Source organism: Xiphophorus maculatus, chromosome 6 (assembly GCF_002775205.1).
Source record: "Xiphophorus maculatus strain JP 163 A chromosome 6, X_maculatus-5.0-male, whole genome shotgun sequence".
In the NCBI taxonomy this organism is placed as follows: Eukaryota; Metazoa; Chordata; class Actinopteri; order Cyprinodontiformes; family Poeciliidae; genus Xiphophorus; species Xiphophorus maculatus.
The window spans coordinates 15,286,288-15,306,282 of record NC_036448.1 but is presented as its reverse complement, the minus strand read 5'-3'; the positions used below and the strand labels follow the sequence as shown (position 1 = coordinate 15,306,282).

Below are 19,995 nucleotides of genomic sequence, written 5' to 3'. Positions count from 1 at the left end.
GACTTTCTAACATCAACAATCCTGGTTTTTAAGGTGTTCAATCTCAAGCAAACCTATTGCAACTCAGACAAATTTTCTTCTCTGGATTGAATATATGTAGATGAGAATAATCAACAGAATTTAGCAATGAATCCTTATGAAAATTCTTGTGTTATTAATCTCAATTATTCAAGCCTTGTTTTTGAGATTTAAGAGAATAATTTCAAATAATTTAAATTCTAATGTGGTATGAAAATGATTTTTGATTCACTTACAATTCATCCGGAGAACCAGCGACTTATGAGCAATAGACAGGTCCTAAAAGTGAGCCCCCTAAAAACAGATACACAACTTGTAACATGTAAAATAGTTTATTTTTGTAAATGTTTCTAAATTCAATTCCACAAAATCCAAACCTCGTACTCTGTACACTTCAAAAGGCATTTTCAAAAATAAACAACAAAAAGAAGAAAAAAAAAAATCTTGACTACTTTACACGACCAAGAAAATGTAGCACAAACACACTGGCAGGATAATGTAATATCATACAAGAGAAGAAAAATATCCAAGAAACAATTTTGTTACAACCATTCATTGAGAAAATATATACAATTGAGTTTTCAGAAAGTTAAAAAAATACATGCCATATACATTACAAGTTCTAAGACTGTCTGCAAAATTTTACAGTCGACTTGAAATTGTGCACGCAAAAACTCGTCTGTTTCTAAGCATGTGACTTGTGAAGTGTCAGTATAAGAAATATTTTTGATTAAGCAGAACTCCGTTTCTGTCCAAGAAAAGGTAGAACGACCGTTGGTTCCACATACAATTCTCTCTGTCGCACACTGGTTCATCTACGTTACATGATTATATGTTTGCACCTTTCCCCCCCGAAAAAGTAAAGTAAAAACACTTTGCTGCTCCTGTTTAAGATAAAAAGTTAAAAAGCTGTTGTTTTGGGGGGGTTGTAACTCCTAATTCACAGTTCTTTAAAATCAGACCTGATTAACAGCAAACAGATCACGGCGATCCTTTTTTTTTTCTCGATTCTGTAACTGATAACTCGTTAGTCAACAAAAATATTTCTTTCGAGTGGTCAAAGTATGTGTAAGTCACAAAAAACACTACGCTACAATACCTTACTTTTAATACAACAAAAATACTTTGTGAATTATTGTGGTTATTTTACAAATTCTGTACAGAATAATCATAATATATACTCTCAAACTGAAATAACGTCCATCTTAAATAAATTTCAATGACAAATAAAAACAAACAGAAAAAAGAAACGATTTTAAAAACACCCAAACATCAAGAAGGTTAAGGTAGTATTTGGTCGGTTATTCCTATAGTTTTCTTTATATACATTTGTACAAAAGTAACAGCATGTCATCTTCAATCTTCAAAAACAATAGCCTTCTTTAACTCAATCTCATCATTTTGAGAATAAAATTCACTCACTCAGTAATAAATACAAAACCTCTCAAATTCCACACAAATCACATGACGGAGACCTATGATACAACTGACTCATGGAATCAAGTATTTAAAAGTTTTTCTGTGTGTATGTTTTTGTTTCTTTTCTTTTTTTTTTTTTAGTGCAAGTTAATATTCCCTTCACGGTATTCATTGCTGTACATTCCTCAATCAGTGATGTCTACATTTAGTCTAACGGCATACATTATTATATAACAAAAAGGGCCTGCCCTTAGTTAGCAGTAAGGCCGCACCCTGCACAGTGCTTTCTCATTCGCTGGTGGATTCTGCACCTCCATGTACACCACAAATATACGAGCAGATACATACAGACAGATGGAGGCCTTGGGAACGACAAAAGCCTCTTTTACATATGGCACAAGTCACATCCTGCTACCGTGTTGGATTTCTCCTCCTCCAGACAAGTTTTTTTCCCCCATCCCATAATCCTCATGAACTAGCCTTCAACCCTTCTGTTGATTTTTTTATTAATTTTTTTATTTTGTTACATCGACTGCAGCGTGGAGCTTTTCTTTTTCCTCTGTGCAGAGATCATGACACTCACTCACTCAAGCAAGGAATGGTTTTGATGTTTAGCTCAATTAATCCACTTCCTGCACTCAGGAGCTCGGCAATGGCAAGCAATCTTGTGCTGGCCTTCGATGGCGTCGAACTGATAGTCAAAACACAGCTGAAAAACAAGGTAGGGAAATTTGTTATTGAGCTTTAGCACTGTATTCGTGCAGCAGCTTTTGGATACTCACCTCTTCTCCTTTTTCAACTCTGCGATTACAGCTGATAATGATTTTGTAGCCTCTCTCAAATGTAACCACCTCAGCGACACAGTTAGGGGCGCAAGAATGGTTGATGTATCTAAGGAACAATAAAAAAAAAAAATAAAAAATTTTGTTTTTACACAGATCCTAAAGCATCTTCACATGAGAACTCCACACTTCTCCAACCTTTCAAGCTCCCCGCCCTTTACAAGTATTTGCTAATATTAAAATAAAAACTCCACAAATGGAAGATCATTTTCAGTGGGTAGGTTTTAAATATGAAATTAGAACAGGAGGAGGGTAGTGGAGTAGAGTCTAAGGTCTGCAAATACAAATGTTTTTCCGTTCTTATCCGTACTTAAGACCTGGAAAATACTGACTTTTTTATTTGAACCTTAATGGAGAGTTTTTATAGGGAGTACAATTGAAACCACCTGTTTTCAGTGCGTGGAAACATTAGTTTGTGTTACAAGCAAGAAGAGATCACCACTCCCAGCAGTACGCAGCACACATTAGCCAACAGAGATGTATTTAAAGATGTTCTAACCTCAGATAAAGTTTAATGTTACACTCATGAGATAAATCAGCACGATTTGTGGTGACAATTAATTCAAGCTATGCTTTACAGAGGAAGCAAACAAAGAATGACCTATAAACTGTCTACAATAATGTCATGAAGGGTTTGATAAATATGGTGCATGTAAGTTCCTAAAACCCACTGCTTAAACCTGAGCTTTTCCAGCTGCTTTTAGAGCACAAGAGAGAAAATTGCAGCTGAGATTGTAACCCGTGCGCTACACGCAATGATGTGATTATTTCTCAGTGGTCACACTTTGAAACAGAATTCAGATCACTCTAAAGACAGATGAACTTTTAAATATTTATAGATTTCTTGTAATTTGCACATCTAAAAAAGAAGAAGCATAAATTACACACAGGCTTAAATGAGCATGTTTACACTCTGTCACCATAGTAAACCTAAAGTAGAAGTCCACACTTCATGAAAAGAATATTTCCAATAAATGTAGTAATTTTTCTTACTCTATTTTAATGAAGACCTTTGTAAAATACTGATATTAAGTATGACTGAATGGGTTTAATGTTGTGTTTGCAAACTGCCACCTAGTCAGGGATGTTTTCAGGGTTAATTACTACCACGGCAACCTGATTTGGCTCTGGTTCCAGCAGCTGAAACAACCAGGTTAAAATAGCAGCCTAGTAAACTACTTTGTTCACTGGAAATGGCTCCTGCTGTTGGAGCACGCCTACTGTACAGCTACAACCACATTTAGGGCAAAACTTTAGCAACATCAACTTTAACTGTCTCTAATTTTGAAATTGTAATTCAGACACACACACAAATGTACAGTGACTCATCAAAAATCTAATATCAAACAAAAACAGGTAAAAAAACTAACATGTTTTTGATTTACAGCTACATCAATATAGTTTGATAAATTTCAGACCTTGCAAGCCCTCCACTTTGAGTGGCATCCACAACATGCTCGCTGTCGATGCGGAACATGAACACTGCTCGGTTCTGTACGGGAATATGAAAATTAACTGTTATTTTCAATTAAAGATTAAGGCAAAATGCGACTTAATTATGTCGTTTTTTTTTTTTTTTTACCTGAGATCTGTAAACCTTTGCCTTCCTGATGGCGACCTCATTTCGGAGGACAGTTCCATTGTACTCGATCACCATGGTTTGCTTTTCGATGTCTCTAGCAGCAAACAGCCCCAGTCCCTGTGTAGATATCATGTTAGCATTATGTTACATTATGTCTTTAGGTGTTTATTACAATACAAAAAAACAATATTTAAAAATTATATTTAAGATATTTTCTATTTAAAGTAAGATGTATGTAACTATGTCAACGCAACAATGCTTTTCAATTCTGGTATCTGAGATCAGAGCTAGTACACCAACGTTACCTACTTCACATGCATACAAAAATGTTAAGCATTATTTTTGATTGTTTTTTAACCAAGTATTCAAATAATTGTTCTCCAGCCAGCCTTGTTAAAGATACATTTATAAGCTAGCAGTGGATTATGTAATTGCCTAAATATTCAAAGAAGGGGCCTACAGTAAAACTTGGTCAATGCATTTATTTTTATTTTTTTTATTTTGTAAATTAAAAATTAAAAAACAACGTAAGTGTCCTTATTCTATAGAAATTTTACAGTTTGGATACCAGAATAACAAAGTCTATAGATTTAAAACTTTTAACATTATCTATTGTCTTTCTTTAGTCACTTATCCAGATCTGTAAACTTGTAAAAGCAATTCAAGACGGTGCAGGAAACCTGTAAATTTAAAGACCTTGCAAAAGCCCTAAAGCCTTTTAATACCAGAAGCTTCAATGAATTGTAGTTCAGTCACCTGGATGCGGGAGCAAGCCAAATACACATTACTTCTCCACTCGCTCTTCATCCAGCGGTACTGGGAGGACCTGGGGTGCACAACTGGAGTCTTGCTGTGAGGAACACCACCTTCTCCTTGCGCCACATTTTGATTAGACCTGGCACTGCTGCTGGACACAACCTGTGGTTGAGGTCTGCATTTTGAGGCAAAGTGAGAAAAAGGAGACATATTAACGGCAATGCTACAATTTTGCTTCATTGAGTTCATCTTGTAAAGCATTCATACTATTGTGATTCTGTTGGTATTCTCATATGTTTATTTGGCATTCAAGTACTGCACACTTTCTATTTCAGCCAATTTACTTTTAAAATACAATTGCAATGTTGCAACATTGCAATTCATTGCAATGATGGCCATGAATTGCCAACATTGTCAACACTCCAATGTTATCAATGTGATGGCATTTATCACAATAGTTATAAAAACAAGTATTAAATTGGCCTGTCTTTCAGGAAATAAAGCAGTCACTGCAGACAGAGGTACATAAACACAATCACTGCTATAAAATGTAACTTTATCCATTGTCAATAGGCTATTTCAGGCTGACAGAAATAGCCTACTTGATAGTTAAATTAGGTAGAGTGACTGTACCACTAAACAGCACTCATTAATTTGATTTAATTATATGTTAATAATATATTTAATGATGGTGGCATGGCGGAAAGAAAAAGCTATAATCCCAAACAGCTTCTGATCATTTTGAAGTTAGCCAGCAACATTTATTGTGATCACAATAATTATTTTCTTCTATAAAAATTTACGAAAATCAGCAACTGCTCATTAACTTTAGCTACCGTGCTATTAGTATGCTGACATTTTAAACGTTTTTTATAACTAAAATAAGTTGGAGCCTTAAATTACTACCTTTAGCACCCTTTATTTTTCCTACACTTCAGCTTCTATAACACTTGTATTTTTCCCCCTCAACAGATGGGTGTGGTTCACATAACTTACCGGAATCACTCTGAACATTTGCTGGAAATACAATTTCCTTACTTTATTACAATGTTGTGTGTCATCCTTTTTTGTTTCAGTGATGTGGAATGACTGCTTGGCACTGGGAAACGATGCTTACAAGGCATTTGGCACTGTATTCTAACTGCTCAGAATCCACTAACCTTGGCATGTTGGATGCTTGAAATTGACAGCTTGACCTACTTTCTGACTGACTGATTTGGTAGATGAATGTCTGACCACTTGGGGGCACTGAGAGAGATTTGAAATTTTATTTAAGATGACCAGTTGATGGTGATGTAACAAGAAAAGTAATGCAAAAGCAAATTTCACACCCTTGGTCTCATTGTGTATCCACTATTCTGTACGGAAATGCATGAAAAGAGACACACATACTTCAAAGATATAACTGAAAGTTCTCTTTCATTTCTTTAATTTCAAACAGGCATAGAAGCTAAATTACTTAGTTACCTTATCACCAGTGAAGTGTGGGAGGAGCTTGTTCTGGGTTCTACGCGTGCACACCCCGCTGGATTGAACATGAGAGGTAATTCCACAAGAGGGTTGCGCCCGTAACGGAAAGAGTACCTGAAACATGCCTCCACTCCTGGGAGCTGGAGCGAAGCAGCACAAGGATGAAGGATATAGTTTAGATGTTTGCCAATATTTTTAACTCTTAAAGCAACAGGAACACAAATTTAGTTACAAACCGATTCAGTAATTCTGGTGACTGCGGGGACTGTGAGTCCAAACAGATCCTCTCCTTTCAGATATACAGGGAAGAGCCTCAGAGTGCCAGACTCTGCTCTTTTGTCAGAAACTGGACCAAGCACTTTATCCCAAACTCCTAATTTAAATAAACACAAACTGCTTAGGAACAAACAAAACTCAGAAAAAAAGTCCAGAAAATGATGCTTTCCTTACCTTTAGGAGAGGTGTCCGTCAGGATCAAGTCTTGGTAGCCTTGTTCAACGACTCTGATTGTAAATTCTGGAAACCCGTCATTGTCTTCAACTGAACAGACATAGCGACAACGGCGGTTCCCATGGCGCATGCTCCAGTAAATGCGACAAGCCTCGTAGCCGATGGGAAAGATGGTGGTCGGTGAATGGAAGGCAGACATCTGTAACGGGGTGAGTTGTCCTATCGCGTGCAACACCAAGCTCCCTACTCGAAATGTGTAACCCAACTCTGGCTGCTGCACAGCCGTGGCAATCTGTCGCACTTCGTCTCTTTGAACATAGACGCGTCGGAACACAGCAAAGCAGCGCAGCTCGTGCTCCAAGGCTTGCCCTGCTGTTCCCCGGGGTCTATGGGCATGACAGAGCATGGTCTTGTCTTTGAAGAAGGTGCACTGGGCTTGCAGAGCACAGGTGAAATGATAGACGTTGGTACAGCGCAGGCGGTGGCAGCCGCTGGTGGCACCGGTTTGCTGGCAGTAGGCGCAGCGTATCGTCTGACCGCGGCGCAGCGCGAGCTCCACGTTGATGAGGGCGCCAGCTTGCGTCTCATACACCTCAGTTGACCATAGAGCACAGTTTAGGTGAACCCATACGTCAAGGTCTAGATTTAGCAGCCTGGCTGGCCCATCAGTGATCCCGTCTCCAAACTGATGACAGAAACAGCACCGCCTCTTATCTTTGAGCAAAGACGGAGGGCGCAGGGATGCTCCTAGTTTCTTCAGAAGCTCGTCAATCTTATCTTCCTCTGGAAGCTGTGAATTCATTCTCGGCGGTAAAACCACCTGAACACTCCACTTTCTCCAGCGGAGACCTTTCTGTCTCTTTCCCTGGTGCCAACCATCGTGGGACCTTGGCCGGGCCTTAAGCTTCACTGTCACCTTAAGGGCGTCAGCTTTGGTCTCAGACTTGGGTGTTTCTCCAGCTGTAGGGAATGGGATGGGCGGAGTAGATGGAGGAGACATTTTGGGCTGAAGCTGGGCGAGGCAATGAACGTCCAGCGAGGACATGTTGTTGTTGTACTGATGCTGAGTTTTGCAAAAGCTCTCGCTTTGGTCAGAGGCAGGAAGAAGGGACATAGACTCCTGAAAATGTCAGAGAAAATACAGTAAACAGTTGTTACTTGGACCACACAGGTTTAAACTGCATGGGTTAGAACGATACAAACCTTTGCCTCTGTGGTGGGTCTGGACTGATGGGACGAGGAGGAACAGTAGAGAAGGAAACAGTTTTGACTACAGAAGACCAGATTTTCATTCGGTCTCAAACAGCCTTCATATTCCTAATAAAAAGCAAAAAAAAATGAAGAAATTGAATACTTTACCCAGCCAACAGATCTGAGACCAATTTAACTTCAGCAGGCAGGACTAATAATATAAAATAATATGTTCAGTATTACTGCAGAGATGTTGGCCTTCAGTATGAAAGCAGATAATATTTTAGATTCAATGAAGCTTGCATGGTCAATAAATGTTCCCTTAGACCATCTACAGTACATTCAGCTCTTAAAAAAAAAAAAAAAAAAATCAATGTGAAGCCGCCTTTTGAGGTTATTTTTTTTCTATCTGAGAGCTGAAATCTCAATCAAGTGTTTGATTGCCAGAAGGATATATTATTAACCCAGAGAGCACCTCTGAGTTTCAAAAGCAAGCATGATATACGTATTAAATTTATCACCGGAAAAGGGAGGGAAAAAAAACATTTAAAGTTAACTACATGCCGCAGCACTGAACAAGTTTGAAGGTTCATTTTTGATACATTATGCATATTTTGTGTAGGATGAGAGTTTGTTTGGTACCTTCATGCGAGCAGGGAGATCTTTGATGGCTTTCTGAACTCCATTTCCCAGAACTACCACTTTACAGTGGCAACACCAGTGAGGTTTACATCCAGCACTGCCAGGAGTCTTATGGTCAGCTCCTCGAGCTACAGCAGCACCTGAGGCAATAAATATTGATTCTTAAAAATGCATTCTGGCACCAATATTTATTAACAGCAGAGACGGTATGGATTAGTATGTATATATACTGTTCTCTTCTATTCTATGTTCATACATCAACATGCAGAACGGTAGGCAACTTGCCCAAGTGCTCATCAACATTTAGTAGAGAAAAAGATGGAATCAAACCCATAACTTTCTGACTCACAGTCACCCGGAGCTGCAAGAACATATGGATCTATTCTGTCACTATGACAAAAACATTTGAAGGAGTCGAGATGAACGTTCTAAGCATGGTGGTGGCATAGTGCCGAAGGTTTATTTTCTTACAAGTAGAACTAACTCCAACAGAATAATTATCATAAACGCATAACAGAAGTAGTTCTGTTGCGGTCATTTTAAGCTGCTGAAATGGCTTACACTTCAAACCTTTTAAAATGTGCTGACTATGCTTTAAAAGCAGGTCTGTTTCAAGAAGTCATTTTCAGTGAGCTCTATTATTTCTAATGAGAAAAGTGGTCAATTATCCAGACCGAATTGTGCCAAGAGTTTGCTGCTTACCACAAAAAGGGCCAGGTTTCTCTAGAAGAAGGTCAGAGACTTCATACAACTCTGAGTTTGCGGATTTACAGAAGTCCACCATAATTATTGCTTAAATTATTGTCACAATCATTCCATTTAAAATTGTTCAAGTACATCAAAATGATGAAATTTAATCTAATGTTTAATGTGAGTATACTTCTTCTTGGCACTGTTTGCGTTATGTAGGAAAGACTTACATAAAATCAACATGTCAAAAAAAAAGAAAAAAAGAAAAAACTTTCAGGACAAGAAAGCAGTGCAAACCGTTACAGCTGCAATTCATTCAAATCATATTTAATTGAAAATGTTTGAACTTGTTTGACTACTCTGCGCACAACAAGTCCCGCTTAGAAATAAACAAAATTGAATCACCTTCGGGTTTAAAAGAAGAAAAAAAACCTACACACAGAGAAGCGACTGCTGCATTCTTCCACACAGTCTCATTATGTACAGCTAAATTAGAAATGACATTTCAATTACAGCACTCTCAGCAACACTCATTGTTTAATTTGGTTTCACTCTCTCACCTGGGCTGTTGGGATGGAAATGGAAAGGATGTGGCTGCTGCTGCATCATTCCCTGTGGCCCGGTGGGACGCATCATCTGTCCGGGCCGGCCGTGGAGCACGGTGTGGTCCCCTGGTCCGTGGAAGAACATGGGAGGCCGCGGCTCCATCCCATGGGGACCCATGCGAGGGGCCATAGATAGAGGAGGCCTGTCCGGGGTGCTGCTGACCTCATAGCTGCTGGGGATCTTCACACACAGGAGGTCTGAAATGGCCGCTACCACACCTGTGATGTTCTAAGAAAGAGGCATGCATACATACAATCAAATTTAAATCATTTTATCTTGTAAGAATCATAAAATATTTTAATAAATATACATATTTGTTTTGAAACGTCACACTAACCCTGAAATTATAATTTTATCCCTATCTATGGTCTCTAAACTCCAAAAGACTGGAACTTCAATTCTGACCAATGAGTTTGTGATCATCATCTAAGCAGATTATGACTAGATCTGATGATAATATTTTAGCTGAAGCAGCCATACAGTCAGCTTACCTCAGCTGCAGCTGGTCTCAGTGTGATAGCAACAGAAACCAGCCCTTGTTTGGAGTCATTAGACATGGGGCCAAAGGGGGAGCCAAAGAACATTGAAGAAGGTTCAGTCTTGATGTCCTGCAGTTTGATCTCTGACCCTGAAGAGTGAAAAACAACAACAGAAAAATGAATGTAACTAGGTCCAGATAAAAAACAAACTGCACAAAATGGCTTAGAAGCTTGAGTTCAGTGTTAAAACTACCTCATAAATTCTAATTAATTATGAGGTAATAAATTATATTTGATTGAATTATGTAGGATGTTGTGGGTGTTCACCTTTCCCGTCAGGGGCAGGCAGCATGGGGAGCACGGGAGACAAGCACGGGGATGGTGGCTCTTCCTTCACCAGAGACAGGTCTGGGTAGCGACTGATCTCCATGCCAACCACGCTCTCAGGAGATGAGGAGGGAACAAAGCTGTCAGGTGAATCCCTGTCCTTGCACGGTTCCTGTCCTCTATTACTGGTATCACAAAAGAAAGTAACAGTCAAAAACCATACAGCCGAAGCGAATGATCCACTTATAAATTACTGTTATTGATTCAATACCTGAGCTCCTCCTGGTTGTTATGAGGAGGGGTGGGAAGAGAAGCTGGAACATCCACAGTTTTGGGTCCTTGAGCGATGGCCCGGGCTAAAAGATCTTCCTCAGCTCTAAATGGGACGTGGAGTGGCTTGGGCACCAGACCTTTGGAAACTGGAAATCAATAGAAAAAAAACTTAGATAGCCATACTGAAAGCATTATTAGTTAACAGTAAAGTAATTGGAGAAAAAGGAAAAACAAATTAAGCATTTATTTTTTCACAAAGGTGAAGAGATGATTTTTCTCTAGACGTGCAAGACTGATGATTACCCCCAAGGATATGCTGCTGTAACTGTAGTGAAAGATTCCAAGTATGAATATAAAACCTTTCATATTCATTATACCATTTTATATTTGTAAAATATTTAGTAAAAGACATTTATTTTTCCTTACACTTCTAAATTATGTACCACCTCAGCATGTAAATACACTGACAATTGTGGTTGCAATTTGATAAAATGTGAATATGTTCAAGTTGTATGAATACGTTTGTTGTCCACTGTGCAAATATACAACTGGTGCAAATGGTGAACTGTGATGTAGTTGTCTTCATAAATGTAGCTACGTGCTGCTAAATGTTTACCCATGGCAGCAGCTTTGCTGGCCAGCTCTTCAGTCGTAGCAAAACCATTGATCATTTTCTGTCGATTCACAGGTGGTGGGGTTGGAGGGAGAGACGCCGGTGGTGTTGGTGGATTGCTCAAGTTATTCTGCTGCAGATTCACAACCAATGCAAAATCAGCATACGTTATGCTGATGCACTGAACACAAACTCTTGTATCTTGCAATTTTTCTACAGTAATGAATACTCACCTTATAGGCCAATTGGGAGTAATAATCTGAGACTCCATCCAGTGAGGCGCTGCCAAAAGTACCAGACAAAAGGTTTTCTCCATTGAGCTGGCCGCTGCCGTAGGGAGCAAAATGGGCAAAGTTCACTCCAATCAATGGTTCCATGAGGGGCAGCAGGGAAAGCTGCTGTGTGAAGACAAAGAAACAAAACAATTGTGAGATTAAAGATAACAATGGACATGGGAACTGTGTATTTACCGGTAGTTATTTTAAAAAACAACAAAGTTTTACTGAAAACACAGCAAACTCATTTAGATATAGTTTTCCCTGCAAGTCAACTTTCTATCAGATACAGCAATGTGAACAGAAAGCTGCTTTTGCAATTACCTTTTTTTGTTCACGTTTTGTTGTTTACAGTTCTTGAGGAAGAAGTCGGTGGCAGCTGGAGTTAGCATTCTTTAAACTACAACCCAACATATTAAACATATGCCTGAAAACTAATTTGTGGATTTTCATAAAGCTAAGCCATATTCGTCAAAATTACCAGAAAGGCATATTTTAAATTAAACATGCCACTTTGTAAGCAATTAATCTATGGAAGTTTTACTAAAATCAATAAACGTTTCAATTATTTTCTGATTCTTTAAAAATGCAAATTCAAAACTTTTTTTTCAGCTGTTTGATAAAAATGTGACTAGAAGAAAGAAAACAGTAAAGCAGTCTTACTTGTTTGATTTGTGTCATAACGGCGTCAGGACCTGAATGGATCAGCTGCCTGTCATCTCCTTCCTTCTTTCTCTTCTTGTAGCGAGTAGGCTTCTCTCCTCCCTTTGGTGGTCTCTTGTTCCTCCCTTTCTTCTTGTCTTGTTCAGGAAGCAGAGAGCCAGGAAACTCAGAGGTTCCGTCAGAATAGGCCTGAATTTGGAAAATAAAAATAGTTGCATTAAAAGTATAATTTATTTCTTTTGTGCTATACACCGTAAAAGGTTCTTATAAGACACACAAACACATTCAAAGATGCAGACAGAGACCAACATCAACATCTTTCAAACATAAAATGTCCTCTTCTGAAGACGCCAAACTTTTGAAAGATATTGAGGTAACTGAAACTGTAATACTAAAATAGTGTAGTTTATCTTCATCATCCATGTAAAAGAAATCTCAATTTCTAAGAATCATATATAAAGGACAATGAAACAAAAAGTACATTTCAATTTCATTTAAATCACACAAAGAGGCAAAGTACCAAATCTGACCTCTGGTTTTTGCTTATGTTCCATGTCGCATAAAACTCTAATATAAGTTTGTAGTTCGGATTTATGTAAAATATTGGTAAAACCTTTGTCTGCCTATTGTTCACTGTGTTGATCTGTTCTCTATAACTATAGGGTAAACAAACACTGACCCCGTTGCTGTCCATGGAGCTTTGCCTCAGCAGGGTTTTGCAGTCGGTGGCCTCCTCCTCCTCTGAGCGCAGACTGTCCTCTGACCTCTGCTGTGACAGGCCAGGTGGAGGTGTGTTCTTGTTCTTCAGCAGGTGTTTCAGCAGCTCATTGCCAGCCTCTCCCTTGTTTGGACTCTGTCCAGTGGGGAATGGAGACATGTTCCCTTTGTTCCTTTCTTCCTTCACAGAGTTCATCTCTGAGTTGAAGGACCCATCACATTCAGCGGCATCAGTCTGCTCCAGCTTTATGTTACGGAGGATCCTCTCGTGCTCCTGAGCCTGTGTCCTCGACACGTCTGATGCTGGAGTGGGATGACCAGACTGTCCACCAGAAAGCTGCCTCTCCAGCTCTGAATGGCTGGGCGTGGAAGACCCCAGTAATGGAGACCTGGACAGGTCCTGATCGCCAAAGACGTGGGTGTTTCTGGTAGGGGTCGAGGAGGTGTCAGAGACGCATGGCGTTAGGGGGGCTGTGAGGTCCGAGTGTGGAGTCGAAGGTGTCTTGACTGAATCTGCATCATCATCTTTCTTCTTTTTGCGGTTTCTTTTCTTTTTCCCTTTTTCATCTGGAATGATGTTGGAGTAAAGTTGGATAAGAGATTGACCTGAGCCTGGAAAGTTGGATGGAAGCGGTGTGGCAGAATCAAACGGAGGACCCTCAAGGGGCATCTGAGGCATCATTCCTGGTCCGCTGAACTGGCGGGGCCTTGGCTGAGCGTGGGGGAAGTTAGGTATGGCGACACCGTCTGGCCCTAAACCTGGCCCCATGTCCGGGGGCATCATTCCATTGCCCATCATTGGTCTTCGGTCACCCTGAATGAACGTTCCAGGCGGTGAGCCCAAGCTGCGCTGCATGGCCTGCTGCTGGGGAAACATCGGTCCAAGTTGTTGTGGTTGCTGCAGTGGGGGCCTCTGAGGTTGCATGAAGTCTTGTGGCAGCTCAGAATTGAAAAACGGCATCTGAGCGAGAGGTGCACCGCTGCCATCTGGGGCCATCATCCCTTGCTGCTCCATTTCCATGCGATGCTTCAGAGCTCTCTGACGCTCCACTTCCTGCATGAGCTGCACGCGCTGCCTCTCCTGCTGTTCCCTGAGCCTCTCCCGCCTCTCGCGCTCCTGGAAACCTTCGCTGAAGGGGTTGTTGTCGTCAAACTTCACACCACCTGCCTGCATCGGTTTAACTGCACCTGGCGGGGCAGGTGTGCCTTGGGGCTCAACGGGCATCTGTGAGTGCTGAGAGATGCTACCCACTGGTATTTGAAGGGGCTGAGCTGAACCTGCAGCAGCTACCTGAGGGGGCATCATGGGAGGCATCCCCGGTCCACCCAGAGGCATTGTAGCCCCAGAATGCCAGCCCGTCGGAGGGTTCGACATGCGTGGTGCTGCGTTTGGTTGGCCAGGGTGAAGAGGCATCTGCATCACGGGGTTCATGGGAGGCTGGACCATTGGTGGGCCGCCAGGAACCATGCCGTGATTGCCCGTCGCTGAGTGAATAGCGGGCATGATGGGGGTCATGTTGTTCTGCTGCTGTTTCACTCTGTACTCCTCGATAAGCTCAGCGTGCTCTTTTTGCTGCTTGCGAATCTGATGAAAGATGAAAACGGTTTCATCAGCGTGATAAGGATTCAGAGTTCCCTACATTGTGCTTCAGACTTCTAAAAAATCTCAAATATTTTGAGATTTCTGTCAATGTCTGGTTAATATTTAATTTAAAAAGTATTCATTATAAACACTGCAGTATAAGTATAAATATGACACAAATTGTGAAATATACACTTAAGTAAGACTGGTAAAGTTTGCCAGACTACAATATTTTTGAAGGATTTAGATATTGTATAAAGAGATTAAACCTACATAAACCCAAGACTCTAAAAAAGGGTAGATAAATAAATGGACAGAAAGATGAAAAAAACAAGTGAATGTTCATGGCAGATGGACATGTGAATGAATACAAATAAGAATGAACACATGAATAGCTGTTGGAGAGATGTATGAAGGAAAGGATGGACAGTGATTTAAAAGATAGAGAGAAAGAAATAATAGATGTAGTCACAGTTGGACAGAATGGGTGAATGGACAGATGACTAGCCTGAGACATGGATGAATCAGTGATAAATATTCTGAAATGAGGGATGGATGGATGAGCAGATGAACAGACTGAAGGGTAAGTTGCTTGATAGAAACTGGAAGGTTGACTGAATGGATGGAAAGTTAAATGGACTGAAATTGGTGGATGGACAGACAGATTAATGCATAGATAATTGAACATACTTTAAAAAGAAAATGTATAAGAGATTGGTCAGAACTGAAACTCGTGAGCTGCTGTATTAGAGGGAGGTGTGGCAACTTTAATTGCTGCAACCAGTTTAGATTCCTTGTCTTCAATGGGACAAAGTCTGAAAACACTTTTTCCAGACCTGGAAATAATAAAATCAAATTCTATACTTTGACCATTTGAAGACTGTGCAGAAATCCTGGGTGTTAAATATACATGTTATAGATGTTTTCAGTTCTTACTGTTGGATAGGAGTTTTTTATTACTCTATATGGAATTTTGAACTCACTAACATTTCCAGGAGAGACATACTACTGTATATGCTTTTCTGTTTGAATTATTCTGTGTTTCTTCTTTACAGGTTTGACAGAAAGACACTGCAGCTGTACTGGATAAATGATATCCCTTCTTTGACAATTAAATGCTTTGCTTACAGATAAACATATTTATGCTGATGGCTACTTGCATATAAAGGTCACACAGAACTCAGTGGTGGAGCTCATCAAGCCTTGCATTTACCTGCTCCAGTTGCTTCTGCACTACACCCTGCTGCTCTGTGACATGTTTGAGCTGCTCAGCATCCTCCTCAGGGAACTCTCTGCCTGCCTTCTTAGCAGTTCTCTGCTTGGCAGACAGGGCTTTCTTTGACTTTCTGTGAGCTCCGATCTTCTCTTCTAGAAACTTTTGCTGCATTTGAAGTAGTTGCTGAGTCTCCTGAAGCCACTCCTCGTACTGAGCCCTCTGAGGGTTGTCTGATGGAAGAAAGATGGATGTTTTCTTAGCAAACTTGACAGCAGAAAAAACAAATATCTATACATTTACAGTCATAACATATCTTCAGAAAACTGATGCTTAACAAAAAAAAAGTCTTTGGAAAACTTACTGACAAATCCTGGTCCAAAGTTTGGAGGATTTGGTCTTGGTACTTGGGTCAATTTGCCATCCTGATACAAACATTGACAAAGATATTATTATACTGACAACACAAACTTCTGATATTTTCTTCAGAAAATTGTTAATTACCGGTCCAATGACTTGTGGAGGGACAGGTGTGCTCTCAGGACAAGGTGGTGCAGGACCGGGAGGGAATCTGTGAAACAAGGTTATCATAAAATGCTTGTTAATGTTCTCATTTTAATGCTGGAGGATGTAGTATTATTAAGCAGGTAATGCAAATTATTGAATATCTCCTTGTGAGAGTAACATATTTACTAGTATGAAGTACAGGTGCATCTTATATTGGAGCATCATTGAAAAATATATTTATTTGATAGCTGAATTCAAAAAGTGAAACTCAGCAAAACCAGAAATATGGAGAGGTTTTTATATCAAAAAGATCTCTTTACATCCTTGGTTAGTTGTCCTCCTTTCAATTGAAAGTAACTTTTTTGAGAATTCTATATGGGATTTAAATATCTCACTCTGTGTAATAAAACACAAGCTAAAATGTTTGAACTGACTTAATCCTTTAAAGATTTTTTTATTTATTTAGACACACCTGTAATTATTTCGATTTCAGTATGAATATTATTACTGTGTAAAATCAGTGGCCTTTACCTGTTCATCACTATTGGAGCCATCCCCATGTTGTTCTGAACCATGACTTTATTGATACCTTTTAAGGCAACCATCTTGGCCTTCATAATGGGGTCAGTGATTGCATCGAAATCTGCCAAGTAAATGCACAGTCAGATGTAATCAAAGCACACCGTGTCTAACACAAAATCCTACAAGGGTTGGCGGAGACCCTACCAATGTTGGGGAAGAAGGCGTCACTGGAACGTTGTCGGATCATGGCTTGCATCTGACGCTGCTGCTGTTGTTCTTGCCTTTCCTGGTCAAGGAGGTCCTGCAACAGGAGGGGCTGCTCCTCCAGCAGGAGAGGACGCTGTTGCTGGCTGTGCTGACCCAAATTCTGGTTCAACACAGTCTGCTGGGCTTGACTTAGACCAGTCTGGTCTACTCCAACTTGTTGGTCGGCTCCAAAGTCAGAAGCAGATAGTTGTCCTGCAGTGGCCGTGTCTGCTATCGTTTGACTCACTGTAAGCGCAGAGGTATGCCGATTATCACCGGCTGGGTTCTGTTGGGCCATGAGGTTACCTCCCTGACTGACAGAGTCAATGATTGGATTTAATGACTGCTCTTCAGGCTGCTGTTTAATGAGTAAACTAGAAAGGACTGGGGTGGAGTCAGAGAGCACCCCCTGCTGCGATGAGGGGTTTTCAGGTCGTTGCTGGTCTTGGTCAGGCGGCCCTTGACAGTCTTTGACCTCCGTTTTAATTTCCTGATCTCGTGCCACAGAGTCAGAGCTGTGACTCCCAGGTACTTCCGGCTTAAGTTCAGAGGTGGATTGCTCACCTGTGGACTCTGACTTTGACGGAGCAGATGCTGAGCTAGATGAAGGCTCAGTTTCAGGGATTGCACTTTTAGGAATGTCCGTAGCTTCAGCGTTATCATCCATGGGATCACTGAGATCCAGTTCTTCATTGAACATGTCTTTCTTGATATCATCCAAGTCGGGGTCTGTGTATGCAATTATGTCAAATTTGCCAGATGTTAGAAAGTCATCAAGGTGTAGGTCATTTGTCTCTAGATCCAGGTCTTTACCATCCTCTGGATCCAAATTAAGATTTTCTAAATCAGCATCAACCAGATCTTTGACCTCCACATCCTCAAGATCTTTGACTGCCGAGTCTTCTGCATCTAGTTTCTCTTCCACCGCTTCACTGTTAGTCACTGAGACAGCCTCAGACTGTCCAGCAGGGGGTGCAGAGAGGATGATGGATGACGTCATATTCTGGGTCTCATTTGAAGCAGGTTGGCTCATTGATCTCATTAGAGGAGCTTGTTTGATGGCACTTATTCCTGGCATCTGGGTTTGCTGATGAAGATTGTCCAAACTGGCAGACAGGTGCAAGTGGCCAGACTGACCGGGAAGAGAGTCCACCATTTTAGGCCCCTGATTCAAAGGGAACCTGGAGTCATGTGGTCCAGGAAAGCTTGGCAGCCTCGGACCCTGGAGATTAGGGTCCATGCCTCCTTGCATGGCGCCAGGTGGAAACTGCATGCGCGGCCTATTTTCTACAGCTCTGTGACGCAGCTCGATGAAATGCTGACCCATTATGTTGTGTTGCTGCATAGGCACGCTGCGTGGTGGGCAGTGGTGAGGCATACCCATAGGGCTTCCTCCCATGCCTTTTGTCATGTCGGTGGGCATGGGCATTCTCATCTGTGAAGGGACTTCCTGCATTGGGTGTTCCCCTCTGAGGAAGAACTCTTGAGGGCCATGAGGACCTAAAGCTGCAGGTGGAAATCCAAACCTAAAAAGGTTGAAAGATAAATAAAAGTGTAAGCTTGGATGTGGAAATTGGATTTTGAAAAAAACTCTTAAAAAACTAAGCACAAAAAAAATGCAACTCAAACCTTGGTCCCTGATGTCTTAAATTAGGATCTCCAGGATGTGGTGCCCGCTGGATTTGCCCGTCATTAGGGAAGCAGACTCGCTGATCCCCTGGAAAATTTCCAGGAAATCGTATTGGCCCTCTCATGGGTCCTTGTCCAGGATAGGGTGGAGGAGGCCTGTTGAACATTTCCCCTTGTTGACCAGGGCCCTCGTGGGGCCAAGGTCGTGGTGTTCCCGGGGTTAAGTTGCCAGCAGGATCCTGAGGGCCCCTCTCCTGTCGGTTGGCAGTCCTCTGTTGCTGTTGCTTGAGGATTAGCTCTCTAATTCGTTGTCGCTACAGAACAGAGGAAAATAAAAAGCATTACTAGGACATGAAATGTTCAAAGAAATTTTTCAATGCATATATATTTCATTCTTGGTATATACAGCATTGCCATTTTCTATTGTGGATATTTTTCCACATTTTCTGTTTGTTAAGGTCAAGCAAACGGGCAAGTAAAAAGATCTAAAGAACAAAACTTACATTAAGAAAAGAAAAAACATTTTGACAATGGATTTTTTTTCAAAGATAGAGATAATTTATTGGCAAAAATATTTTTAAAAGTATAACAAAGCAAAATCCAACTTTTAATTTGAGAACATTTATTCACTGCAGAAAAGGTACGTCTTCAGAAAATTGTTTATGCCACTAAAAACTACCTTAAAATAGCAGTAAAAAAATATTTTTAAGTTCAGCCTTTAAAGGGACCTCTAGAGCTACCCAACGAAGCAAGTTGGGTAGCTCTAAAGGCTAAAGTAAACAGGTTTCTTACATTTTTTTTCTACAAAATCATTCTCATGTCATGATATTTTTTACCTGCTCAGTTCTGTCTATTTTGAGCTCCTTTCAGAATTAGCTGTTTTAGAGCCTCTTTCACTTATGCAAATAAGCTGCTGCTGGTAACGCTCCCCAACTCAAACTTGCACTTTATACATGTGAAAATGGCTGCAAAAAGATCTACAATTATACAACTGGAGATCTTTCACCCCGAGTCAGACTCAGAAGTAGAAGTGGAGCCTCCAGCACAACCATCAAGGATGTACCAGTTGTTTCTGAATGATAACAATAAAGCACTTGTCTTTTCCAGCAGCCATTGTACAGTGCATACAGAGGGTAAAACTAGCTAACCAAACATGCTCTTTTTCTAATAATAAGGTGGAAGGAGTTCCGCTTTGGTTGCTAGGAAACATGAGAGGCTTATTTCTTTTTGCTAGTAACAATAAAACTGGATGAAGACCCATATTTCTCTCATCATTGAACACA

At 40.6% G+C, this 19,995-nt stretch overlaps 1 protein-coding gene across 8 annotated transcripts in view; it reads right to left on the bottom strand.

Moving 5' to 3' along the window:
• Positions 1 to 334: 334 nt before the first annotated feature.
• Positions 335 to 19,995, bottom strand: part of kmt2c (lysine methyltransferase 2C) — a 75,590-nt gene continuing 55,929 nt past the window's right edge. For 5 of the 8 annotated variants that reach the window (XM_023335885.1, XM_023335891.1, XM_023335890.1 and 2 more), the window contains 24 exons: positions 18,713 to 19,026; positions 17,042 to 18,609; positions 16,847 to 16,958; positions 16,313 to 16,379; positions 16,173 to 16,233; positions 15,809 to 16,041; positions 12,976 to 14,598; positions 12,297 to 12,485; positions 11,592 to 11,756; positions 11,362 to 11,491; positions 10,744 to 10,891; positions 10,473 to 10,657; positions 10,158 to 10,294; positions 9,621 to 9,894; positions 8,371 to 8,510; positions 7,741 to 7,854; positions 6,538 to 7,657; positions 6,324 to 6,460; positions 6,085 to 6,227; positions 4,618 to 4,792; positions 3,862 to 3,978; positions 3,698 to 3,771; positions 2,220 to 2,328; positions 335 to 2,146 (listed from right to left, as the gene is read on the bottom strand). In XM_023335885.1, the coding sequence (XP_023191653.1) occupies positions 2,054 to 2,146; positions 2,220 to 2,328; positions 3,698 to 3,771; positions 3,862 to 3,978; positions 4,618 to 4,792; positions 6,085 to 6,227; positions 6,324 to 6,460; positions 6,538 to 7,657; positions 7,741 to 7,854; positions 8,371 to 8,510; positions 9,621 to 9,894; positions 10,158 to 10,294; positions 10,473 to 10,657; positions 10,744 to 10,891; positions 11,362 to 11,491; positions 11,592 to 11,756; positions 12,297 to 12,485; positions 12,976 to 14,598; positions 15,809 to 16,041; positions 16,173 to 16,233; positions 16,313 to 16,379; positions 16,847 to 16,958; positions 17,042 to 18,609; positions 18,713 to 19,026 (7,428 nt within the window). In that variant the 3' untranslated portion in view covers positions 335 to 2,053. The remainder of the gene's footprint in view (positions 2,147 to 2,219; positions 2,329 to 3,697; positions 3,772 to 3,861; positions 3,979 to 4,617; positions 4,793 to 6,084; positions 6,228 to 6,323; positions 6,461 to 6,537; positions 7,658 to 7,740; positions 7,855 to 8,370; positions 8,511 to 9,620; positions 9,895 to 10,157; positions 10,295 to 10,472; positions 10,658 to 10,743; positions 10,892 to 11,361; positions 11,492 to 11,591; positions 11,757 to 12,296; positions 12,486 to 12,975; positions 14,599 to 15,808; positions 16,042 to 16,172; positions 16,234 to 16,312; positions 16,380 to 16,846; positions 16,959 to 17,041; positions 18,610 to 18,712; positions 19,027 to 19,995) is intronic. The other 3 variants (XM_023335886.1, XM_023335888.1, XM_023335889.1) reach the window with 3 other exon arrangements.